At 32.7% G+C, this 25,886-nt stretch overlaps 4 protein-coding genes and 1 long non-coding RNA gene across 9 annotated transcripts; 2 read left to right on the forward strand and 3 right to left on the reverse strand.

The window, feature by feature from the left end:
- LOC112755629 (uncharacterized) lies at nucleotides 1-6,934 on the reverse strand. 4 transcript variants are annotated; one of them, XM_072219756.1, is made up of 6 exons: nucleotides 5,908-6,046; nucleotides 3,763-4,391; nucleotides 1,661-1,795; nucleotides 1,443-1,574; nucleotides 858-1,256; nucleotides 1-377 (listed from the first exon to the last, which is right to left on the reverse strand). In XM_072219756.1, exons 3-6 carry the CDS (start codon nucleotides 1,783-1,785, stop codon nucleotides 239-241), a joined length of 795 nt encoding a protein of 264 aa, XP_072075857.1. In that variant the 5' UTR covers nucleotides 1,786-1,795; nucleotides 3,763-4,391; nucleotides 5,908-6,046; the 3' UTR covers nucleotides 1-238. The 4 variants fall into 4 exon arrangements, with proteins under 4 accessions (XP_072075857.1, XP_025659627.1, XP_025659626.1 ...); XM_025803842.3 differs by lacking the exons at nucleotides 3,763-4,391; nucleotides 5,908-6,046 and adding an exon at nucleotides 6,794-6,934; XM_025803841.3 differs by lacking the exon at nucleotides 3,763-4,391 and having other exon boundaries at nucleotides 5,908-6,048.
- LOC112755630 (mitochondrial acidic protein MAM33) lies at nucleotides 6,454-8,808 on the forward strand. Its single transcript, XM_025803843.3, has 3 exons — nucleotides 6,454-6,723; nucleotides 6,808-7,139; nucleotides 8,390-8,808. The coding sequence occupies exons 1-3, from the start codon at nucleotides 6,454-6,456 to the stop codon at nucleotides 8,550-8,552; spliced, it is 765 nt and encodes a 254-aa protein (XP_025659628.1). The 3' UTR covers nucleotides 8,553-8,808.
- Nucleotides 8,809-11,953: 3,145 nt separating this feature from the next.
- Nucleotides 11,954-23,195, forward strand: LOC112755641 (calcium-transporting ATPase 4, plasma membrane-type). 2 transcript variants are annotated; one of them, XM_072219758.1, is made up of 8 exons: nucleotides 12,018-12,500; nucleotides 18,408-18,462; nucleotides 18,550-20,489; nucleotides 20,572-20,730; nucleotides 20,854-21,025; nucleotides 21,113-21,411; nucleotides 21,546-21,871; nucleotides 22,731-23,195. In XM_072219758.1, exons 1-7 carry the CDS (start codon nucleotides 12,324-12,326, stop codon nucleotides 21,852-21,854), a joined length of 3,111 nt encoding a protein of 1,036 aa, XP_072075859.1. In that variant the 5' UTR covers nucleotides 12,018-12,323; the 3' UTR covers nucleotides 21,855-21,871; nucleotides 22,731-23,195. The 2 variants fall into 2 exon arrangements, with proteins under 2 accessions (XP_025659645.1, XP_072075859.1); XM_025803860.3 differs by lacking the exon at nucleotides 22,731-23,195 and having other exon boundaries at nucleotides 11,954-12,500; nucleotides 21,546-22,281.
- On the reverse strand, nucleotides 12,216-13,511 carry LOC140179887 (uncharacterized). Its single transcript, XR_011873773.1, has 2 exons — nucleotides 13,238-13,511; nucleotides 12,216-13,137 (listed from the first exon to the last, which is right to left on the reverse strand). It is a non-coding gene; the product is annotated as an uncharacterized lncRNA (long non-coding RNA).
- Nucleotides 22,420-25,886, reverse strand: LOC112755642 (UDP-URONIC ACID TRANSPORTER 1). The gene is made up of 5 exons (XM_025803862.3): nucleotides 25,381-25,886; nucleotides 24,720-25,196; nucleotides 23,870-23,973; nucleotides 23,406-23,634; nucleotides 22,420-22,842 (listed from the first exon to the last, which is right to left on the reverse strand). The coding sequence occupies exons 1-5, from the start codon at nucleotides 25,459-25,461 to the stop codon at nucleotides 22,696-22,698; spliced, it is 1,038 nt and encodes a 345-aa protein (XP_025659647.1). The 5' UTR covers nucleotides 25,462-25,886; the 3' UTR covers nucleotides 22,420-22,695.

Raw genomic sequence — 25,886 nt, forward strand, 5'->3', positions numbered from 1 at the left:
TTTTGCAATATTTTTCATTATTTAACAAGGACCTTTTTCTTTTTGGACAAGAATAGGGATCTAAAACTATTCAAACATCTGGTACAAAAAAGGCCAAACACAATCACTCCAATAAACATAACCTACAACTACATATTTACAATATTAGTGTACCACTTGATACATGTTAGAAACTTTAATAAATAGCTACAAGCAAAAAGTGTGATTCTCTTGTAGCAATCCTTGTTTCTCAACTTTTTCAGGGTAGAAGAGGAAGTTCCACCTTCTCAAAGGAAAAGAAACTGACCCGTCCCTCCGTGACTAAGCCAATCTTCAAAGGAAGGCCACCACATTGTTTTTCAAGAGCTTCTGTTTCTGCTTTAGATGGTGGATCACCCCTAACAGATATGCACACATTAATATTACAAATTCCAAATCAGATAAAAGAAAAAGTTTATTAATAGTCCATAAGGATCAAACAAATTAATATAGATAGGTAACTTCATGAGCTAGTCCTATGTTCTTATTCTCCTAGGACAACACAATCATCAATTGCTATCAAGCAAATTTACAAACAACAACCATATATATAGAGTTAGAGACAATTTTCAATCAGAGAAGCTACAAACATATCAGCTCTTTATTCAGTCCCATAATTACATGCATTATGCAATACAACTTGTTTGTGGCAATATATAAGTGTATCTGTTTGAGTGAATGCGAAAATACATGTCATGGTATGCTTGAATACTTGAAGTCATGTTCTGAATTACTCCACTACCTAAATACCCTAGAGTATAGCAGTTCATGATATCTAACAAATCAAGTTTCTTAACTCTGAAGTAGAAACATACTGCAATATGAGAAATAGTAATTACCGAGATAAGTATAGCAGAAAACTAGGATCACCCGGGGAAGACTTCCTAAACCTACTGTTTGGAAGATAAACATCGAAATCTGGCCTTAAACCATTAATCTGCATCTCACTTAATAACTTATTGATGGAAAGCTCGGATTTGGAGCTCATCAAGTCTACTCCTTGTTCGGTTTCTTCGGCAACATCAACAGCCTTATGGGAACTTTTAATTCCCTTCAAACTCCAAGCAACGCCGTGCCGCCCAACTATGTAGCCAAGTGACTTGAGGTGCCTGTAAACCTCAAACATCTCCCAGCAACACTCACTCTTACCTCCAGCAATCTTTTCATACATATCCATTAGGGACATGCTTCTTTCACAATCATCTAAGAGATCTAAGGCTCCTATCTCCATCAAATACCTGCCAAAGTAAACATCGTTACGCACAATGAATGCACTATTGTAACAATTACCTTTCTAATACATTATAAAATCTGCATATAATCGATATATTTTTAATGCATGTAAATCATATTCTTAATTCAATGATGTAACAAAGTAATTAGTTTCTCTTCGGGTAACAACAAAGAGGGTGCATATCACCTACAAAGACTCCTCAATGGAAGAATAAACCTTGCCACTTCGAACTATCCCAGTTGTGACCCATGTTTTGCCACGATTTTCAATGACTTCAGCCATTCCCATCTCATCATTCCAAACAGCTTTGGATTTCACGTATCTGCTAATTTGTAAATTAAATTAAAAATCAAAGAATTCACTTGAGTATTCTCACAAGTATATACTACATATCAAGGAAGAAAAGACCTGAACTGTAACTTGGTGGTGGAACTGGAGGAAAAGGCACTCTCATTATCATCTTCATCACTTGCATTTTGCAAGTAGACCTCATCGTCGGTGGAAGAAGGTTCCTCAAATGACTTGGTTTCCATGTATCAAAAGCTGTAATTGTTACAAGAATAAGAATAACATGGTTTTGCCGCAAAAAATTTTCAGTTATTGGGTGAGACATTTATACAAACAGATAGAGGCAATGTTAGCGCCACAGTTGTGAATGTGATACCTACGCTAATTACTATTTCTCTACGGGCTAACACTTCACAGAACAAAATCATAAATATGGAGTTATAACTTAAAAGGTTCCAAAACCAGAAATAAGCAAGAGTTAACAGAACCAAGGTTCTGAAAACCGAACCGGTCATCGAACCGCTCTAGCTACTGGTTCACTAGTTCATAGGTTCAACCGGTTTGACTGTGGTTGAACGAGAAAAACCATTTTATAATAAAATAATAAATAAAATATAAATAAACACATTAAAACATAATTATAGTCTAATATAAACTTTAGAATATCATCCATACTTAAAAATTACCAGCAATCCAATAACAATATAATCCAGTTACAATATCACAGCAACCCACTCCAACCCGATAATCTCAACAAACAACAATTATTATTACAAAATTATGAGGGAATCAATTACAATAATTTAGATAAACTATATTTATCTTTCTAAATTCCCTAAGCTAGCTTTACTATATATATAGGGTTTACGGTTAATATATATAAAATTGCAAAGATATTTAGATTCGATATTATTAGTCATTTGGGATTTTCATGAGATCAGCTTGACTTATTCCGTTGGATAACTTTTAGTAAGGTATAAATCCAAGTCAATATATGGAAATGCAAACCAAAAACTGAATGTTTGCAAAACATTTCATTGATCAAATGCTGAAACGCGGTGAGATCAAATAACAACCAGCAAGCATCGCAAAGCAAACAATCATATTCATCTTGGAACAACACAACACAACCCTACCCTAATCATTTAATCAATCAATGCTTCAAAAATTAATCATGCTTCAAAATTTTTTACAATAAAAAATAAAACCATTAAAAGATGTACTATCTTCTACATTCCAATCAAAGAAAATACGTAATATGTTATTTTTCAAAGGAAAAAATAGAAAATAAATGAGAGAAAGAGCAAGAGACTATTCCATGCCACTGTTTCACAGTAACTTCACAACTGTTTTATTTGCAAAACAAAGTAATTTACAACATGAACTAATACTAGAAAGAAAATGAAAACTTTCATGGCCAACTAGATAGAATTGCTTGCATATTTAGAAAAGAGTAATCACCCAAATTTTGGTTCAAAAGAAACAATTTGGTTTTCAAAAGTATATACATTGTTCTATCCGACATATCTCTAATAGAAAAGAAAAGAATAAACTACTCTACTTACTAGTTACTACCATATGTCACAAAATTTGATACCTTCTATCTACCAATATGCAACAATACAAAGGCTATGGGATCAAAGGCATACAGATCACTACGACTTAGTGAGGAATATGAAGGAATATATTCACACATCAACAAACAAAATTACTAGGATCAACAAACAAAATTTCGATACCCAATTTAAAAAAGAAACTAAAAAGTTAATTCCTAAAGTGGGTCACAAGTTTTACATCCTTAATCATCACAGGACCAACCTCAGAGAGAAGGTCCAAGCATGGTGGTAGAATCTCTTTGGAAGCATGGATTGAGCCATACTAAACCAATAGGAGCAGTTTTAACATGGCAGGAGCAGTTTTACCATGGCAGGTTTTCATCTTCCACTCAATGAACAATTTATTAAATCAACAACAACAAAACACAATATAACAATCAAAAGGTAGAGAACAACACCAAAACAATAATTTATCAAATTAACAAGTTAATAAGATCAATTAAAACTGAAAATCAAAATAACAAGAACAATTAAAATTTTAAACTACAGCAAACCAACAACAAAATAAGAACTAGAAAACATACTAACCATGAAAACAACAATAAAAAAAAAACAATAACTAAATAATTAATACAAGAAAGAACAAGAAGAAGGAAAAAAAATCACCCTAGGATGGAGCAGTTCTGAAATTCAAACAGTACAGGGAGAGGGAGGAGCTTTAAATCGCGATAGAGATGGCTGAATGGAGGCTGAACAATGGCGGAACGGTGGCTGAAAGGCGGCAGAACAGAGGCTGAACAGAGGCTCGAACACGCGGCGTAGAGGACTGAACAGAGGGCTAAGCAGCTCGAACAAGGGTTGGCCAAAAAGGGCAGAACAAGGGTTGGCCAAAAAACAGAGGCAGAAGCTTGGCCAAAAAGGAGGCGGATGCGCGGCGAACAAGGGCGACGTTGCGCCGAAGCTGTAGCAATGTGGACGGCGGCGGTGGCTGGACGTTGAGGAACGGCGACGAGAGAGGGCTGCTTCGGTGCTTCCTCCAAGCTGCGTTCAAGTTCTCTTCTCTGCGTTCTTCAGTGTGTTCGTTCAGAGGCCAGAGAGAGGGAAGTGAGGGAGTGAGGAGGAGCTCGATGAGAGGAAGGAGGAGAGTGGCTGAGTGAGACTGTGAGAGAGGAGGGGCCAAGAAGGTGCTGCGCGTTTTGGTTACTGGTTAGGGTCAAGTTTCTGAGAACCGGATCGGTCATCAAACCACTTTAGTTACTGGTTTACTGGTCCAACCGGTCTAACCGGTGGTTCAACTGAAAAAACCGTTTTAGAATAGAATAATAAATAAATTATAAATATGCAAATATTAAGTTGAGGGTATAAGGTAGTATGAAGTTTTTCTAATGGAGTGGTGAATTACTCTTAGGATTTTCCTTTTTTTATATTAAATGCAAAAATGCCAGATGAAAGCATGATACCAAGCAAGTACAATTCCTCATCAGTACACAAAATGTTAAAAGAAATATCTGACAAAAATAGGAAGAATATCAAATGAATTATCATAAATCCAACTAAAAATAAACATAGTACTCGGATAAATAAATTTGATAACATTATTAATAACAAAGTTGGTAGTGGACTAGTGCTAGAAAGGATTCACCAAATGAAGGTGCATACAGGCTTTTAGAGACAATAGACTTGGATTTGTGCAGTAGCATTTTGGATGAGTTGCTTTGAAGACCATTTGGTAAAACTAAGCTTTGAATAGGTAAAATACAGGCTTCACCAAATGCTCATAACACACAGAAAGACAGTTTCTCAAGATACATAAATAAGTGCTCATAATAATCATCTGAATCGGTATAAGGCAGGAAAAAATGACCATAAGTCTCTTTACCCAAGTCAAAATAAATAACCATATCTGAACTCAACAATCAGCATTCAGCACCAAACATTACAAAATATTAACCAATAATCACACTAAACGCACCAAACATTACAAAATATTAACCAATAATCACACTAAACCTGCAACCAGCAATTACAAAACAGAAACAAACATTAGTACATTATAAAACATTCCAAAACAGTGATGACACTAAACCTGCATAGTAAATAATCTCAAAGACAATGATCACCAATATCCAGCAAATAAATAATAAATACACAACAACAATTTAGCAAATAAACAAGAACAAGACCTAAATAGAAAATCCAACAAATTAAGTCGCAGCAACCTAACAATTTGACAAATTAAAACAACAGCAGCCCAACAATTTAGCAAATTATCAACTTAACAAATTCAAGAACAGAAAATCACAACAAAACAAAAAAAATTAAAAGTAACATAAGAACACCAAGAACAATTAGCAAATTAACAAGTTCACAATAACAGTTAAAAAATTTACCAGAAGAACACTAATGCAAGTGGAATCATCATGCTAACATGTTTTCTGCAAAGATGCTATTTGTACAGCTAAAATTTCCTAATTACTATGATCCAATTATTCTAATTTCACATGCAATCAACTTACTAAGTTTCTAAAAGCCAGAAATTATAAAACCAACCAGAAATATGGTTAAAGCATTTCATCAAACATGTTGAGTGCGGTAAAATTAAAACGAAATAAGAGAATTCAAAGCTTAATTTCAATGTGATAGAGAAGAGAACATAGCTATTGTAACTTTAATTTAGTCTATGAAAAAAATCCAAACCACTACCAAATCAAATAATTACTTATTGTAATAGAAATCAGAAGTTGCAGAGTTTGAAGAAGAGTATTGGTGTTGTGTGAGTGTATTGTCTGGTGGCGGGTTTAGGGAACTCACGGCGGGGACAAAAGAGAGCAGTTCGACGGCTGAGTGGAGCGCGCGGGTTGGCCGCAGAGTTTGAAGCAGAGCAACGTGGCTTCCAGACGAACGCGAACTCGAACGGTGAACAGCGAGTGAACGCGAACGGAGAACGCCGAGCGAACGCGAACGGCGAAGAACGCGAACGAAGACGCGAACGGCGAAGAACGCGAACGAAGACGCGAACGTGAACGGCAAACAAACGGCGACGGAAGCGCGGCTGAGCAGACAAAGACGACGGACGCCGAGCTCGAGGAAGCAACCGCGATCGGTGACAGCGAACAGGGGTTGAAGACTTGGAGCACGAGGGAAGCTAGATGACGGATGGCGAACTTTGAGTGCGACGGACGGCGGCAGTATGCCACTCCTTGTGGCGGTGATGTAGGCTTACAGTGCTAGAGATTTCGAGAGCTAGAGTCAGAGACTCAGAGTGAAGAGTGCTATTAGGGTTAGGATTCCGGCGGAAACAGTGGTTCCGTTAGCCGGCGTTGTGGCAGGTGATGCCGGAATCGATGGGAAAATGAAATGGTGAGTCACGACTCACAAGTGGAATGTGGATTCTCTGGATTAGTTGGGCTTAAAATTAAGCTAAAAAATAAGGCAAGCCCAATAGGCCCAAAAAATTCGAGAGTTTCAGAAAGTACAATTGAGGAAACAGAAACACAGAAAAGGAAGTGGGAGATGGCGAAATCGGTGAGGAATCTCACCAAGGGACTCAAAGCTATTGAAGACTTGGAACTTCTCAAGCTCTTGAAATCCGAGATCAGTTTCGAACTTTCTTCTAATCCATTTCAGGTTCCCTCCCTTTTTTTCTTTTTCACTCTCAATTATTATGAATTAATCAATGAAACTGAAAAAAAATTACCTTCGTGTGTGCAGGGTGCCGAAACTGGTTCGTTAGGGGAATTCGTGGTGGACTATGATTCGCCACGGTCAAAAGACGTGGTTTTCCGGAGGAAACTCGATTCCGGTGAGGAAGTTGCAGTTTCTGCTCAATTGGGTCCTCCTAACTATGATAATGACCTCGTTTTTCAAAGGAATGCTTTTGCCAAAGTGTGTGTGAAGAAGCCTTCATTCAGCTCCATTTTGCAGTTTGATTGTCAGGTTTATCAAGTCGATGATAGGAGCTCTGAATTCAGCATTGATGGTGCTTATTATCTCAGATCATCCATGTCTTTGATTCCTTCCATTTACAAAGGCCCCTTCTTCAGGTAAAAGAAAATAAAATAAACCTATAACTGTTGCATTCACTCTTTACTTATTGGTTATTGATGTTTGCTATGTTTTAAGCTTTTGCAACAATGTTTATGCCTAGTTTTCCGAGTTTATGTCGGATGAAGTAGATGGTGTCTGTAGGTGTGTGTCACACGTGCTTGTTTATATTTTTCTTTCGGTAGTTGTAAAACAATTCCAAATGAGGAAAGGAAAAAGAAAAATCACCAACAAAATTTTATAGCAATAGGTGGGATTGGTTTTTTTATCAAATGACAGTTATTGTGTTGTATCATGTCTGCAGTGAGATTGTTAACATAATTGATTTAATCGAAGTATGACTAAATTTAGACTTAAGTTGTGAAGGTACTTTTTGTCATATATAAAACATGAAGACTCCAACATTTTGACCAATCTTCGTGAATCCCTAAGATGTACTTTGCCTTTTAGGTTGTGTTTGTTTCTGAGAACATGACAAGACAAGATAATGAGAACAAGACACAAAGGACAGAGATACAAAAATTAGTATTTTTGTATTTTATTTTATTTGGTGATAAAATAGAACAAATTATGAAAATCTAATTTATTCTCATTTTTTTCATAAAAAAAGAATTATGAAGAAAATATAATGCTAAAAAATATAATTATAAAAATAATGAAAAACAAAGTTATTTTTTTTGTTAGTGTCTCCGTGTCCTTCCTATCAGGATACAAAATACACTAATTTAATGTCTCTGGACGACAGGACATAATGTCTCTATTCATGTCTTATCTGCCAAACATAATTTTGTGTCTGTTTTGTCTCAGTATCCTGTACCTGTAAACAAACCTGGCCTTATTTCTCATTGTCTTGAATAATATAATCAAAATACTTAAATCTCTTTATACTTTTTCCAATGAAATCATGGTATTAAATCCTGAGCTCTCTGCCTAGCTATCTACACAATCATCAGTCTTTTATATACATTGGCTTCTTATATCAAGATCTCTCTGCCTAGCTATCTATATAGGCTTCTACCTTTTTATACTTAGACTATCAATATACTAGTGTTTATTGTTTTTAGACTGTATTGCATGTTGTAAACAATTCTTGTTGGCCTAGGTGTAATTTAGAGAGTTGAATTGGTTAGATCAGCTATTGGTTACAGTAGTAATTAGTAATTAGGCATTAGGTAATAGGTAATAGAAGCAACTTGATTTTGTTTACCAATAACACTTGCTCATTGTTCCTCTCTACATCCATGTGAAGCGAATTGGATAGCAAGTTGCAGGATGCACTCAAGGAATACCTCATATCTAAAGGTATTGGAACAAGCCTCACCAATTTCATCCTCCACTATCTACACAATAAAGAGCAGCAGCAATATGTGAATTGGCTGAAAAAAGGTGAAGATTTTCTGACCAAAAACTGAGCCATCTAGTCCATTTTCTAGGAAAATTCTACATAGTTCTGCAGAGTTCCAATACTGTTAGTATTGTCACTTGTCATAGTAAAGGGAATTGTGTATCAAATGCTCAATTTGTTCTAATTATGTTGTCAATTCTTATAGCATTCACATAATGACACTGATGAATTTAGGTGGAGAATCATTTCTTACTTTTTAATTGTAATTTACTTTCAATCACTTTCTCACTGCAAACATAGAAGTGACCTGGTTTTAATTATCACTGCATAATCCACATGTTTTTTTTTTTTTTTTTTTTTTTTTTTTTTTTTTTGGTAAAATCCACATGGTTTTGAATCACTTCACTATATCAACTTTTATGATAATGGGTACATGTTGTGACAAAGCAAATGTTAAGAGAGGTCCATGGTTTTCTAATGAAGATGCACAAGAAATTAAATTGAAGAAAAGAACACAAACCCAAAATTGAAACAAGTAGTTGTATGGAGCTGAATATATTAAACTAAAATCCGGCTTGGACTTTAATTGATTAAAACTATGGGGGCTAAAAGATAATTAATAATTTTAAAGAAGCTGATTACCAAATTCAAGCTTTATTGATGCAGGGATCAAAACGTAATTTTCTTTTTCCTATTTTGAATTCATACTGTGCTTATGGATTTCTAGATAAAGCTGTATCTTTCTTTTTTTTTTTTTAATGGGCCGGCATAGACTTGTTAAAAGGCAGCGTTATGTGAGGGCTAATAAAATTCTTAAGACATCTTCTATGACTACATATTTTTCTTTTTTTTTTTTTTTGGTCAAAATTCTTTCTTTGAGGAAACATTGCTCCACTTTATGACCAGATTCATTCTTGTTTTTTTTTTTTTTTTTTTTGGGGGGGGGGGGTGTTTTGGTACACACATATATAATTTTAATGTAATAGGACTAGTCTATTGACTATTATTAAAATATAGGGCCCAAATGAATAAAATGCATCTATTATTAAATTAAAAAAAAAATCACGTTGACCACCTTTAAATAAAAGAGATCAATTTAGTTTGAGTTTTGTAACTGTGAATCAAATTAATAGTGTCGATACAAAATTTATGATCAAATTGAGGTTTGAAAACAAAGGATCAAAATTGAATACAGGATAAAAATTTATTGTTATCTCAACAGCAAAACATGTCTTTTTTTTTCATATAAAATATCATGTTTTTAAATTTGAGTCTTACTAAGTGTCATTGTTAGGAATATCATAAATAAAAAACATATAGTGTTAAATTTTTGTAGCAAACCTTCTCATTTTGTGCTTTATTTCTTGCCAACATTATTTTTTTATATTAAGACGTGCAAGAATGAATCTTGTAATTAAACTCCAGTAACGCATGTATCTTGCATCATAAATCAATAAATTAATGTCCAACGCATGTATCTTGCATCATAAATCAATAAATTAATGTGAAACCTCTTATGGAACAACTTCAAAGGATGTCCACTTGCTCTTCTTCAATAACACAAAATGTCTTGGTAGGTTGACAATTTTGGAAGGTTTCAGACATTCCCAGATTTTATTGTTTTATTTTAATATATATTTTAAAACAGTACTGTTAGGAAGACAAAAAAAAAATTCAAAATTTATCTTATTTAGCGACAATTAATAAATATAAAATAAGACAAGCTATGACTGTTTTGGCTAATTTTCTTTGGTTATCAAATATTTTCGATTTCCAAAATGTTATTTGTACATCAAAAGTAGTCACCATGTATTTGTATATAAATACATATATTATTTAGTTTTTTTTCAATATGTATTTTGTATTCAAATATGTATTTTATATTAATTATTAATTTTAGTGGCTGACTTTAGTGTACACATAGCATAGTTATATTTATTTTGATCTTTATTATTTGAATGAGTGGTTGAGGGTGGCTTAATTGAAGTTACTGAGGAGTTGTTAATTAAAGAGTGAATACCCCATCCGGCCCCTGACAATTATCTCGAAAGGACAACAAGGCCCTCAAGAAAAAAAAACACCCAAATCCGGCCCCTGATAATTTTTTTTTTGGCACAGGGACCTCGTTGTTCTTTCGAAGTAATTGTCAGGGGTCGAGTTGGAGTTTTTTTTTTGTCAGGGGCCGGATTGGAGTTTTTTTTTGTCAGGAACCTCGTTGTTTTTCGAGGTAATTGTCAGGGCTGATTTGGGTTTTATTCTTAATTTAAATGATCTCAGGGGAATATAGGATTAAGGGTGTTTTTTAAAATTTGAGTAATTGACTATAACCCCCCTCAAAACATTGAATTGTTGGTTCTATTTGATTATTTTAACACTATAAGTTGTGGGAAACACTAAACAGGAGGTTGTTATTAATTATTATGTTATCATCTAACTACATATTTAAATTCACTAGAGATGCATGTAATTCAAAAAAAAAATATCGACTAGATATTTTAAATAGATAATTATTTGTAAGAACTATTACATTTAAAAAATAGACAATGAATTTCTATAATTAATAAGTATTTGCATAAGTTTGTCATTGCTGTATATTTTTTTTATAATATATTAATATATAATTAATAACTCCATTTTTAAATTCACTCCTTCAAGAAAATACTCAATCATTTTTTTTTTGTTTATATTAACTATAAAATTGTTATCCACGAAATATTGTTGATTATGTGTTCACTAGTTTTTTAATATAGACAAACAAACATTTAAGGTTTGGTTTTTATATATATATATATATATATATATATATATATATAAGAGTTACATTTTCAAAATGCAAGTACCACACTATTCATTTTAAAGAATATTAGAGTGCTCTGCCTCTGTCAATGAGCTGGTGTTTCAAAAGTTATGCTATAGTTAATAAAATTCATTTTTCTCTATTAGTGTTTTATTAATTATACTTACAGGACACATATTGAAAATATCAAAATATTTAAAGCAATTTTTTTAATAAAATGATTTAGTAAATAGTATTTAAAAAATCACTTGTTATTAAAAAAAACTTTTTATTTTATATTTAATAAATTAAAAAATTATGTTATTTATGTTTATAATTTTTAAAAAATAAAAATATTTTTAAAAAATCTAACGTCAAATTTTTTAAAACTTATTACAATTATAAATTTTAATATAATTTTATATATTAATTAATATTTAAATTTAATTTTTATATTAAAATTTATTATAATATTTTTAAATTTTAAAAATTATTTTACTAATTATATTATTATTGTTTATATTTATTAAAAATAATTTTAATTTAATTTAACAAATATAAATATTATAACTTTTAAAAAATTGTCCTTTGAAAATTAATTTTTTTTCATTTATTTAAAAAAAAATGATGAATAGGTCTTTGATTTTTTTGGCTCATAGACATTAAATCTTTGAAAATACATCTAAATCTCTAACATTTTCAATATCTAGATACATCGACGTTTATTTAAATCTTAAAGTCAACAACTGCTATACTATACTGATCTGAGCGATATTCAGATGATCAAATAGTCAGATATATATCTGAAAGAGTTTTTAAAATAAGACAAATTAAATATAAAGATCCAGATGTTTAAATTAAAAAAAATAAATATATTTTTAAATATTCATAATGCTCAAGGACGTTTTTGTCCAACTCTCTACTTTTTATAAATGGAAAGTTTTAGCAATCAAAGGGAGAGAAAAACATGTGTTGGGCTTTGTTTTATTTTGTAGTATAAAAGGACAAAAATACGTAGAGAGTCCCTGAAAAACCCTCTCTGAATCTATCTGAGCCACCACCATGGATAGCCTCCTCAGCATGAAGGACTTTGAATTAGAGCCCAAGAATCCCTCCCCCGAAGCCCTCCGCCGCTGGAGATCCGCCGTCAGCTTAGTCAAGAACCGCCGCCGCCGATTCCGCATGGTCGCCGACCTCGACAAACGCGACCAAGCTCAACAGATTAAGCACGGTATCAAGGTTCCACTCTTCATTCCTTCTACCTTTTTTTTCATTTCATTTTATCATGTGCTTGTTCTGAAAAATTTCTGAGATCTCACAACGCGTTCACGTGGAGAATCAAACTAAAAAGGTACTAATTATGATTATGAAGTTCTAACATAAATAGTAGTCCGCAATTAAAAGTAAGTATAATCCTCTTTTGAGATTCGAACTTTTAGTTATAGAATAATTTCTCGTCTTCTGTATAATTAGGAGAGAAATTAATTAAGCTTATTATCTGCAACTGCAAGTGGATGTAGTTGTTTATGAAATGGAATCGGAAAATGACGTATAACTAACTGGTTTGCCTCTCGGACTCCAAGGTGCAGAGAGCCAGAGACATTACACAAAAATAAAATAAGGATTTAGCGAAATCTATATTAATCTTATCAATTAATTTTTTTTATAAAAATATAAAATATGATTTTTCAATATAAAAACATCTTTTAATAATAACCTTAAATATTAAATATTAAATATACGTACTAAACTCATAAAATATCGATGGTAGCAGGGTTTTATTGGGAATGTCTCCAGTCTCCACCTTGAAATTTCCAATTGAACGGGTTTGTCCCTTTTTAGAGTGAACTGTACCATAGCTTAGAGCAGTGCAGTGCTATAATAAAAAAAGAAAAAGTAAAATAGATGTTATACTTTTTCATAAGAAGGGTGTTGATATTATTAAATGCAAATGTCAAATAGTCAAGTCCACTTACCTTTTGATGAATTTGAATTTGGCTCGTATGTCACGTTGAATGGTGATATGGTATCATCCTTTATTCCCATGTTTTTTTTTGTTTGGCACGGTATCTTTTGTTTTGGTAGGGTAAAGACTAATCTATTATATATTAGAATTCTATTCATAAGTTTGTTATTGACCAATAAATTATTATATACACAAAATTAAATTCAAATTTCGACACTTATTTAAGTAGACTAGTGAGGTAATCAATGACTTGATTTCATTGTTCCCATTTCTGTGTCAGAGATGTGACCTCTCTTTAATTTGAGTGCCTAAGAAATGAAGAAAAAACGATTGGATGGACGGTTGGTTATCCTTCAATTTCAATGTCACGCTTACGCCCAGGAACGGATCCAGAAATATTATTCTAAAAGGGCCAATAATATATATAATATTAAAAAATTATACAAAAAATTATATAATTTAAAATATATTATAAAAATATATCGATAGAGAATATATTTTAAAGTACAAAAAAATATGTATGTACTTTTTGTTAATGAAGTGGTCGATTCTTCGTATCATAAAATTTATCGATAATAAAATTTGTGTCAAATTTTTTTTTTCAATATAATGAAAAGGCAATTAGCAATAAATTAACCTTTTATTTTGTTTATGAGTTATTCTTCACAATATTTATCACTGAAAAAGATCTTTCAGTTGTAATAGTTGAAACAAAGATAATTAATACCAAATGAATCAAGAAGGATGCTCACAAGAAGAAAAAAAATTCACTTTATGAGATTTAAAAAATTTTATTTAATTAAAAAATATTAATAATAATATCTTTTCAAATTTTTTTAATATTGTTACTTATTTTTTTAGATATTAAAAAAATTAAATATACTTAATAACTTATTACTATTAATATTTCTTTAAAAAAATTGCTAGTTGAACGTGATGTAGTTTTGGATGAGGGCAAAGCAACTAGAAACTTGTTTTTGCGTTCTCACATTCACTTTGAGATATTAAAATTAGAATAATGTTAATATATTAATAATTATCTATTTTCACCTTTAAAATATTGTTTTCTATGTTTAAAATAATTATTATTTAATTTAAACAAGCATCTTATATTTGTGGGGTTTTTTTTTTTTATATTTTCTATTCTTAAATTTACCAAGTGCCTAAATAGACTTTAATCTTTTGTTTATTTTCAAATAGAATTAATTATTAAAACAACATATATTTAGCAATCATATTGATAAAATTTAAATTTAAATACACTTCTCTAGTAGATTTTACATTTTATTGTAATTATTTTACAATATGAGTGCTAAGACTTATTCCTGTATTCCTTTTAGTTAAAAATATATTTTTTGAAGGAAATTATATAATTTTTAAATGATATAAATATTGTTTTAAATAAATTGATTAAATAGTATAATTTTATTTAAAATAAATATTATTATTAATTTATACATTCTAAAACTTGCACACACATAAATTTTTTATATTTTAAACCATAAAATAATGTTTATTTTTAAAATATATTTCATTTTACTATAAAAATAAATCACAAAAATATTATAAAAAATAATATACATTATGTTATTTCGAGTCATTTTGTATTCTAATATAATTTTCACTAACATCATATAAATAATACTTGTTTTTTTAAAATCATGTTTGACAAAATATTGAAATACAATTGCATTGGCATCAATCCAATTTTAGTGAAAATTAATTTTATAAAAGTAAATTCATATTAATATTCGTTTGTAAATGTTGATTCAATCGCACACTAAGTTTTAACTGTGTTTTCTCCGGCAATAATCTTTCATCGTTTCGGTAATAATGTCTTGAAAAGTTGACGGTTACATTATTCGTTATGAATCTGATAGAGTTAAGCTTACCCCCCCCCCCCCCTTCTTTTTTTTTTCTCTTTCCCACACAAAAAAGAGTTAAGCTTTTAGTAGTTGTTCCATTGTCTTTTTCTTTTTTTAATACTTGTCCCATTGTCTTTAGAATATTCGGTAATTGACTATTGTTACCTTTTTTAAATATTCTCCTAACTTAATTTTTTACAAAAGTATTTAATAATTAGAGAAAAAAATAATGTCTTTGATTTTTTATCTCAAAGACAAATAAACTTTTTAGATCTATTGATTGTTTTTTTATTTGTCTTTGAGTTAAAAAATTAGGAATCTATTGATTGTTTTTTTTATTAATATAACATATTTAAGTAATTAAATTAATGTAAAGCATTAGTCAAAGAAAATAAAGAAATATATAAAAGTAAATTAATGTGAATGATAAGGAAATTTACTATGCTTATGATATAATGACGCAATTGATGTCTATATTTAAAATTTTATAATTAAAGTTCGACTAATGTGTGTTATAATTTAATTTTAATAATATATTAAAAATAAATTTATATTTTTTTTACAAAATTTTTTCGATTAATTTATTAACATAATTAAATTATGGTAGCGACTAGCGACAGTGTCAAGCTTTAGAAACTTCCTGGAAATTTCCCCATGAAAGTGAGATGATGACGTCATAGGCAACTGCAACAAATTTAATAGATATAGCAATAATGAATGATTTTATTGTGGTGTAGTATTGTTAGGGTTTTTTATATATTTTTGTTTATTTTGATAGAACATTAACATCTAGACTTTATCATCAGAAATTTCACATGTTCAACTAAACTTTTAGATTATTTTATTAACCAATAATTCAGAATAGGGTGTTGTACGTTTTGTTATTTTGTATGGGCTTAGGCCGGGTGTTCAAATCCAAACCGATCTAAATTAAACCGCTCATGTAATCTGATCTAAATTGAAAACCGATTAAAATTGTACTAATTTGGATTTGATTGGATTCTATTTTTTGTAAACCGCTGGATTGGATCGAATTTTGGATTTACTTTTCATAACCGATCCAATCCAATCTAAACCGCACAATGTGTTATAATATTATTATTTTATTATTATATTTACAATTATACTTTTAATATGTTTAATTTGTTATACATTTTTCTATTATTCATATGTTATTATTTAATAAATATTTTATGTTCAAAATATTATTTATTTATTTATTTTAACTAACCTATAATTTTATTTCTATCGCTATGTTATCGTTAGTTTTTTAAGATATTGTTAAAACTTGTTATATCATTGTTGATTATTTTTTTTTTGTGACTTATCATTGTTGATTATTTAAAATTTGATGTTGAGACTTGTTATATATATTTAATTTTTTTATTTAAAAAATCGCAAATCTAAACCGATTCAAACCGCTTGTAATCGGTCTGATCGAATTTCCAAAAAAATTTCATCTAATCCAAACCGCACCACACATAAATTAAGCGTTCGGGTTGGATGACTTTTTCCCTTAAAACCGAATTAAACTGCACCGCAAACACCCCTATTAGGCCCTCCTCTACTTTAACCCAAAAAAAAAAAGAGTATCACTTAAGAAAATGTCAATTTAAAATATCATTTATAATAAAAATAGAAGTGTACTTTTGTTTTCTTATGCACTTGAAAAAAAATCTAAAAATTTCTCAGGTATCAAGAGCCATACCTATAAGAGAATGAGACAAAATACGATAAGATACGAAGCATTAGTAATTTCGAGTAACCTTTGAAAATTCAGACGCGGTTTGGCTCAGAATCATGGCCAGTGGCCCTTATTTTCTTGATAATGATATATATAACAAGAACACTTTGTACTAAATCGTACAAAAATCAATCATGTACTACTTTATATCTTTTGTTTTTTTGTTTTGTTTTTTGTTTTCACTCTTATTCTTATCTTTATAAAAACGTGTTGTGTTGCATGATTGACTTTATTTCTTTAAACATTTGAACAAACAATATTTATTTAAACCAACATTATTAGCCTTTTCCATAGCAGTCATTCACGGAACGCTATTGCAACTAACATTGACTTGTCTTTATGCTCTTGAATTGACAAAAGATTTCAAAGTTCAAACATACAGATTCTTACGTTGGGGCGATAAATTGCACATGAAAATTTCCTTGTTCTACTTTATTTGTTCGTAGTTAGCTAAAGAGTTGGTTAAACCAAGTTGGGTTGGTCTAATGGTTAACTCATTAGTACGCTTAAGTTAGAGTTGGGGGGTTCGAATTCTGCCTTGTGCATGCAGCAACCTATTGGCCAGTGATAAATCCTTAAATAGAGTTCAGTATCGTAACAGATTAGTCCTTAGCCTGTCATTCTGAAAAATTCGGTGGGAAACCAAAAAGCTAAAGAGTTGGTTCCATGTGCAAAGAATAAATGAGCATAGTCAACATACATAACGCCATTCATTTTCAAATTAAACCTTAGTTGACTAAGCCTATAAAGTGGCGCCAACAGTTCTAATCCTGTTGATGATTTCTTCAACAATGGGTTATGTTAGTTGAAGAAGTCTGCAATTTCTGGTCTTAAGAAAATGGATTCAGACAAGACTACCCGCAATCCTTGTCCACACTTTTTTTTATACATAAAACCAGAGACTTACCTACAGTAGCAGCCACAAACACTTTAATGCATTTTTAATTTTTAATTCAATTATATGTTGACACGGTATTAGAAAATGGTAATTTTCTAGAAAGTAAATATTTTCTATTAATGTATTGCCTTTTCATATCTTTAGTTGATACAACGTGTTTGATCCATGTCGTGAGGATTCGACAAAGTTTTTATGCTACCTGTCGAAGGCCTAACACGACGCTCCTCTTTTATCCAGGCTTAGGACCGACTATGTAGCATCGGCGGAATTATATCTTTATCTGCCACTCTCACATATAATCATTTAGGCCTCCCTTATGGGAAAACTATAAAGTAAAAACAAATGGACATTTGATACTGCTAGAAAGGAAATTTGATGACTTCAAATATTTAGCTTAACTAGCACTTACCAGAATTAGATATGATAAATGAAAACAGGATGAAGAGAGTAACTTGATATAAGATTTTAACCGAGAACTTCATGAAAGCATTTCCTTAATGATATCAAAATTCAGTTTTAGCATTTGATTTAATGAAATGAAATAAGTGTCAATTTGACATGATTTACGATAATGTATTCTATAGTGATAAGAGATATGGCTTCCCATCTTTGAGTATACTGTGAATCTATTATTAGCAGTTTGGCTATATTATATCTGTATATTCTCCATCAGGAAAAAATTCGGATTGCTCTCTATGTTCAAAAGGCAGCATTGCAATTCATTGATGGTATGGTGCTCAAATTTCAAAAGTTGTTGCTTTAGAACTATTTGTTTCTTTACAGGCTTAGTTAGTTCATCTGGTTTTCTTGTGCAGCGGGTAGTCGAGTTGAATATAAGCTACCAGAAGAGGCAAGACAAGCTGGTTTTGGCATTCATCCCGATGAAATCGCAGCTATTGTTCGTGGACATGATTATAAGAACTTGATGAATATTGGTGGAGTTGAAGCTATTACAAGGAAACTTGCAGTCTCAGTGGATGAAGGTATCAGTGAAGAGAGTATAGATCCCAGACAAAAGGTTTATGGAGTCAACCGTTATACAGAGAAACCTTCTAGAAGCTTCCTGATGTTTGTGTGGGATGCACTGCAGGACTTAACTCTAATCATTCTTATAGTTTGTGCTGTAGTTTCTATTGGTGTAGGGATCGCTACTGAAGGGTTTCCAAAAGGAACATATGACGGTGTAGGAATCATACTTAGTATTTTTTTGGTTGTCATTGTTACTGCTGTCAGTGACTACCAGCAATCCCTACAGTTCAGAGATTTAGATAAAGAGAAGAAGAAGATCTTTGTTCATGTCACCAGGGGTGGAAAAAGGCAGAAGATCTCAATATATGATATAGTAGTTGGTGATATCGTTCATTTGTCGACCGGAGATCAAGTTCCAGCTGATGGGCTGTATATATCAGGATACTTTTTACTTATAGACGAATCGAGTTTGTCAGGTGAGAGTGAACCTGTAAATGTGAATGAAGAAAAGCCTTTTCTTCTCTCAGGAACCAAAGTGCAGGATGGTCAGGGAAAGATGTTAGTTACGACAGTTGGCATGAAGACTGAATGGGGAAAATTGATGGAAACTCTAAATGAGGGTGGAGAGGATGAGACACCATTGCAGGTGAAATTGAATGGAGTTGCTACAATTATTGGTAAAATTGGTTTATCTTTTGCTTGCCTGACATTCGTGGTGTTGACAATCAGATTTCTTGCTGAGAAAGCAATTAATGGTGACATATCAAGTTGGTCTTCAAATGATGCATTGAAGCTACTGGACTTCTTTGCTATTGCTGTAACCATAATAGTGGTTGCGGTTCCTGAAGGATTACCATTGGCTGTGACACTCAGTCTTGCTTTCGCTATGAAAAAATTAATGAATGACAAGGCACTTGTGAGACACCTTTCTGCCTGTGAGACTATGGGTTCAAGTAGTTGCATTTGCACAGATAAGACAGGGACATTAACCACTAACCATATGGTAGTCAATAAAATATGGATATGCGAAAAAGCGACGCATATAAAAAGTAAAGAGAGTGCAGATGAACTGAAAACAACTATACCTGATGGAGTACAAAGCATCCTTTCTCAGGCTATATGTCAAAATACATCTGCTGAAGTAGTTAAGGATAAAGATGGAAATAACACAATATTGGGAACTCCAACAGAATCAGCATTGATGGAATTTGGCTTGCTTTTAGGTGCTGATTTTGATGAACAGCGTAGAGTGTATAAGATACTCAAGATTGAGCCTTTCAATTCAGTGAGGAAGAAGATGTCTGTGCTTGTGGCTCTTCCGGATGGAGGAGTCAGAGCTTTCTGCAAGGGTGCATCAGAGATAATATTAAAAATGTGCAACAAAATCATTGACCACAATGGAGAAGTTGTTGACCTTCCTGAAGACCAAGCAGATAATGTAACTGCTGTTATAAATGGCTTTGCCTCTGAAGCTTTGAGAACTCTTTGTTTGGCTGTCAAAGATATAAATGAAACCGAAGGGGATATCAATATCCCTGACAGTGGCTATACTCTGATAGCCGTAGTAGGAATCAAGGATCCTGTACGCCCTGGGGTAAGGGAAGCAGTTCAAACTTGTTTAGCCGCCGGAGTAACTGTCCGGATGGTCACTGGTGATAACATTCATACAGCCAGAGCTATAGCTCAAGAATGTGGTATACTTACTGAGGGTGGTGTAGCAATTGAAGGACCAGAATTTCGTAACTTGTCTCCAGAGCAAATGAAGGATATTATACCAAGAATTCAGGTTCTGATCTCATTGCAGACTCTGTTGCTTTTAATTATCTTTTCGGATGATTGACATTCTTTGGTACTTTACATTGTTTCAGGTGATGGCACGATCCTTACCACTTGACAAGCATAAGTTAGTAACCAATTTGAGGAGTATGTTTGGTGAGGTTGTTGCTGTTACCGGCGATGGAACCAACGATGCTCCTGCATTGCATGAATCAGACATTGGACTTGCTATGGGCATAGCTGGAACAGAGGTATGTGCCACTTCCTTGTGTATTTTATTGCATTCTAAATTTCTGGTTATATTTTCTTGCACTTCCTGGTTGATGTTATCAGTATCTAATACCTTCTTTTTTTGGTTGGAACACATTTTACAGGTTGCAAAAGAAAATGCTGATGTGATTATAATGGATGACAATTTCACCACCATTGTCAATGTTGCCAAATGGGGAAGAGCAGTGTACATAAACATTCAAAAATTTGTGCAGTTCCAGTTAACGGTTAACATTGTTGCTCTGGTTATCAACTTTGTTTCAGCATGCATCACAGGTTCGTTGGTTTACAGGATTTGTTTGCCTCAATTCTGTTAAATTCGTTTCAAACAACATTAATAATAGTATTCTTTTCAACTTTCAGGATCTGCACCACTCACAGCTGTGCAGTTGCTTTGGGTTAACTTGATTATGGACACATTGGGTGCATTAGCCCTTGCTACTGAACCTCCTAATGAAGGACTTATGAAAAGGGCCCCAGTTACAAGGGGAGCAAGCTTTATAACCAAAACCATGTGGAGGAATATCATTGGTCAAAGTATATATCAGTTAATTGTCCTTGGAATTCTAACCTTTGATGGGCTGAAGCTACTCAATATTAGTGGTCCAGATGCAACTAAAGTGCTCAACACCTTGATATTTAACTCCTTTGTATTTTGCCAGGTATACTTTGCATGCATCATGCTTGCTTTTAAATACTGATTATGGAGATTAATTATCAAACATGTCTTGATTGATTCCATACTGATAAGCTCGTTTTGATTCTTTTGATACATTTGTGTCTCCTTTTTCCCCAGGTGTTCAATGAGATAAACAGCAGAGACATGGAAAAGATAAATGTATTCAGAGGCATGTTTGGGAGCTGGATATTCTTGGGGATAATTTTCGCGACGGCGGTGTTTCAAGTGATAATAGTTGAGTTCTTGGGAACTTTTGCCAGCACTGTCCCTCTAAACTGGCAAATGTGGTTACTCAGTATTGCAATTGGTGTAGTTAGCATGCCGCTTGCTGCTATAATCAAGTGCATTCCAATTGAAAGAGCTTCTGCTATTAAGCATCACCATGATGGATATGAGGCACTGCCTTCTGGTCCTGAACTAGCTTAAAATGTCATCAGAATTCGGTTGTCTTCCATCCTTTTCACTTTCACAACTTTGGTGTACTAATTTTATTTGTTTTCTTTCTCTTTTCCCCTCTTTTTGGGGAAACTAATCTCACTAAAAGAAATTGGTTGAACATTGACAAGGTCTAACTATACCCTACAGTGTCATTGATGCAGTTATTTACTATTTGGAGAAATTTTCAGTTGCTCTTGGTCACTGAATGCGCATCACCTTGTGAAATATTTGACAAATTTAATTATTTTATTTTATTTTATTTGTAATGTGATAGTTGAGGTGATACAGGCCCAGTGATACTTAGCATGGAAATTCTATCTCTAAAGGGTTTTGAGAAATTGTCTGATACACTTGATACATGACATTATAACTATTTTTATTTATATGATTAAAAAAAAGGCTTGAAAACATGCAAGTAGCTTATCAGCTCCTTTATGAAAGAATCATGTGATGCAAATGTTGCAAAATGTTGAAGTGATTCCAACTTCCAAATCTTCTAATTCATGAGCAGTGTTTACTTCTGGTTTAATTTTTAAAAGTCGTCCCTAAGATCTTTCTAAACATAATTTCTTATGCTTCAAGTTACTTCAAGCCAAAAAATATTGGCACGTTTACATAGGACAAAATGTACTAGGAACAAATACATGTCCATGTCCATGTTCATCAGTTCATGTGCTAGAATAGATACAACGAAATAACATATAAAAATCACTCTCCTCGCACCTACTACTAGTCACGCTACAAAAGAATCATGTTTCAGAATATAGAATAAATATTAGACTACAGTAGAATACAGGAATTAAGAGAATGTGTGAATGTGTGAGATTGTTCATCTAAACCTCCTCTTTGTTTCTCCATATGCAGCTACTCCCATGACTGTTACTGTGTAGCCAGCCATGCCAAGAACGGTCACCGGGTTTCTGAATAGCAGTATTGAGATAACAACAGCTACAGCACCTTTTGCATTGCCTAACACCTGTTTAGTGTGCATTGCACAAAATAAAACAAAACCAACAGTGTGCATTAAGCAACCTTTGTTAACATGATTTTGTGTCTGTTCCCTGGTGTTTGATACAAATTGAAATGCGAGTACACCAATTATTACTTGTATTGTATGTTACTAATATCATTGGAAGTATCAAGAGGAGAACTAAAAGAGAAGCTGTGTAAGTTCATAAACTAAAAAAGTTTCAAGTACATGTTTTAGCATCAAGATCTATTTGTTGTGCTTTCAAGAATGTGAAGCATATAAAACATGTGCATTGCACGGAGTATCAGTCAAATCATGTATAATTTGGAATTATTTGAATGATGGTTCAACAAAATATTGTATAGCTAGTAATAGTTTGTATTATCTTTCCATGTCAAGACCCCTCATTTCGAATTTTTAGACATTTAATATGCTATATAAAGTAGAATAAAGGTGAATTTCGGTTTGCAATTGATGTTCTAATACACAAATACGAGAAAACGGATTGCCGCTTATTGTCATGATTTCTAGTAGTTGGCAATAAAGGAGCAAAGGAAAGAAAGGCTAACCTGGAGTGTAAGAGCACTTGTATGTTTAGTGACCAAGAAGTTTGTTAAGTTAGCGGAATATGCTGTGACTGAATTCAGCAAAAGAAGTAGCCACATAGTTTTGTTTTCGCTTCCAAGTGATATTGTGACATCTACAACATTAGGCTCCATGATAAGCGCCGCCGGCAACAAAATTATGACAGCAATCGGCGACATATACAAGAGCAAGTTCATTGAGTTCAGCTTTTCCCTGTTACGTCAAGGGGAATGCAAAGTTATAAGAAGTTTCATACCAGTAAAAAGAATTGCATATTCCATATGCTAATCAAAAGGGCCTAGTCATGTAGTTACTCTATAACTTGTGCTACTGATAAAACAATCAATAGCAGATTCCGGTAATTTCAGATTGCAGCTGACCTGTTTTTGAAGTGTAGTGATGAAAGAAGAACTTGGAAATCATATATATAGTGCGAAAAATAGTTTACCCTTCAGAAGAAAGTAAAATGCCCTGAAGAACAGACTTGAAAGCTCTCGCAGCAGTAGCACTTAGGCACATGATGAATCCAAATAAGTGAAAGCCCGGCTCGCCCTGCCGTCACCAACAAAATCTTTTTAGCTTCATAGAACCAAAATGAATAACAAATAATGAAATTGTTAATATAACTTCATGTGCCTCCTCCTAATATCATGACAGAAATATGCAGAGCATTAAGGTCCAAAGGAACTATTTTTCTTTCCATGTCATATGACAAACATATTAACTTATAGTGCAACGCATACTTATACAAGAGATAACTGAGAAGAGCGTAATTCATAACAAGTTTTGGGATGTTATAATCATATGATTGAATGACACATAGCATGATAATTAGTAAAGTAGCTTGAGAGTTTTTCCCGTTCACTTCCTCATTTCCAGGTTCAGAAGAAAAAATTTAAAAAAAATCAATAAATAAAAAGGACTCCAATTGTCACATATTGGCATAGCTCTTTCAACATTGAGATCTCATCAAATTAGAAGCACGTTGCACTTCACTTTCTGCATCCTAAGAAATTAAATGCTTATAAGAATTCCAATAAAATCACAGATCAGCCAAATCCCACAAACAACCCATCATCTAATCAAATCCAATCCAATCTGTTCATCAGCATGACTCCAGATCTGGAGTGGCATCACAAGATCAACATCCACACACCAATATGAATGAATCAACAAAAACATACATGACCATAAGAAGATTAAATCACCAAAGAAAAAAAGAATAGGCTGAGATCATCACACATAGAAGATTCCAATTTCATTGAAACATAACAACAAACACAAAAAGAGCAACATACCCCACTTGCAATGACAACCCCAGCAACAACAGGAACAAGAGCAGCATATGTAACCCAAGCCTCTCTCTTGAGCGTTGCAAGGTACGCAAAAACAGCCGTGAAGAAAGGCGTGGTCGCCCCAACAGCTTGATTGAAAGAAACAGCCAAATACCTAAGAGAGATGTTTCCTCCAACAACAGACCCACAAAAAACAATGCTCAAAGTTGCAATCTTCATGAACTGGGACCTGGATTTGATCATCTGCTGAGGCACAACTTTGAAGAACACAATGGAAATGTAGCTGAGAACCGCGCACGCTGACATGTGGCACATTGTGAGGAAAATTGGGAACTTGAATCCATAGTTTGAGAGAAGATACTTGTTGAGAAGGATCACACCAATGTTTGACGAATACCAAAGGCTCACAAGGGAGAAGATGAAGAAATTCTCCTTGCTGCCCGTTGCTGTTGTTGTTCCGGAAGACACCATCTTCCCACCCTGGAAATTTTGCACCAAATTTTTTTCATTTCATTCAACTTTGCCATTGTTTATAAACGAGAATAATAATTAAAAGAAAAAGATGTTGTCTTTTTCTGTTTTTGAATTTTGGGTTGTCTTTGTTTTTTCAATTTACATTTTTTTTTCCCCTTTCTTTTATTTGGTGTGAAGTGAAGTTACTTACCCCAATATCTTTCATTGTTCCTTTGATATCATTTTCATAGTATGATTTGGATCTCATGTTGTAAGAAGCATGTGTACTCATTGATGAAACCTCTGTTGATGTTGTTGTTGGTGTGATTTTTTTATGATGGAGAGAAGAAGAAAAAGAAAAGGAAAAAGAAAGGGCTCACTTTTTTTTGTTCTTGTTTTTGTTTTATCACCCTCAATGAGATTTAACTGAACTTGTTGGTTTTTCTAATAATAAATAATTGTTCTAACTAGTGATTCAATTCAATTATCAGAGAAGAATATAGTTTGAAAGCCTGTGGAACATAATTAAGTGGAAATTAGGGGATGCTATTACTAATGGAGTAGGCTATTTATGGAAATTTTGTGTTTGACATCTTCAAGGAAGCACCCAAAAAAGTGCAATAGTTTTAGATTTCATTTTGCAATGTTAATGCTAGTGTTTATGCTTATTATTAGTAATGTGCTCCAAAGGACAATTTGGAGTATAATATTGTTAAT

This window comes from Arachis hypogaea, chromosome 16 (assembly GCF_003086295.3).
Source record: "Arachis hypogaea cultivar Tifrunner chromosome 16, arahy.Tifrunner.gnm2.J5K5, whole genome shotgun sequence".
NCBI lineage: Eukaryota > Viridiplantae > Streptophyta > Magnoliopsida > Fabales > Fabaceae > Arachis > Arachis hypogaea.

Coding starts and splice junctions, on each gene's coding strand:
- LOC112755641 (XM_025803860.3), top strand. CDS start 12,324: ATGGATAGCCTCCTCAGCATGAAGGACTTTGAATTAGAGCCCAAGAAT. Junction 21,026..21,112: donor TGTTTCAGCATGCATCACAG/GTTCGTTGGTTT, acceptor TTCAACTTTCAG/GATCTGCACCACTCACAGCT. Junction 21,412..21,545: donor ACTCCTTTGTATTTTGCCAG/GTATACTTTGCA, acceptor CTTTTTCCCCAG/GTGTTCAATGAGATAAACAG.
- LOC112755642 (XM_025803862.3), bottom strand. CDS start 25,461: ATGAGTACACATGCTTCTTACAACATGAGATCCAAATCATACTATGAA. Junction 25,197..25,380: donor GAACAATGAAAGATATTGGG/GTAAGTAACTTC, acceptor CAAAATTTCCAG/GGTGGGAAGATGGTGTCTTC. Junction 22,843..23,405: donor CAAGTGCTCTTACACTCCAG/GTTAGCCTTTCT, acceptor CACACTAAACAG/GTGTTAGGCAATGCAAAAGG.
- LOC112755629 (XM_025803842.3), bottom strand. CDS start 1,785: ATGGAAACCAAGTCATTTGAGGAACCTTCTTCCACCGACGATGAGGTC. Junction 1,575..1,660: donor ACCACCAAGTTACAGTTCAG/GTCTTTTCTTCC, acceptor ACAAATTAGCAG/ATACGTGAAATCCAAAGCTG. Junction 378..857: donor TTTCTGCTATACTTATCTCG/GTAATTACTATT, acceptor CATATCTGTTAG/GGGTGATCCACCATCTAAAG.
- LOC112755630 (XM_025803843.3), top strand. CDS start 6,454: ATGGTGAGTCACGACTCACAAGTGGAATGTGGATTCTCTGGATTAGTT. Junction 6,724..6,807: donor TTTCTTCTAATCCATTTCAG/GTTCCCTCCCTT, acceptor TCGTGTGTGCAG/GGTGCCGAAACTGGTTCGTT. Junction 7,140..8,389: donor TACAAAGGCCCCTTCTTCAG/GTAAAAGAAAAT, acceptor ATCCATGTGAAG/CGAATTGGATAGCAAGTTGC.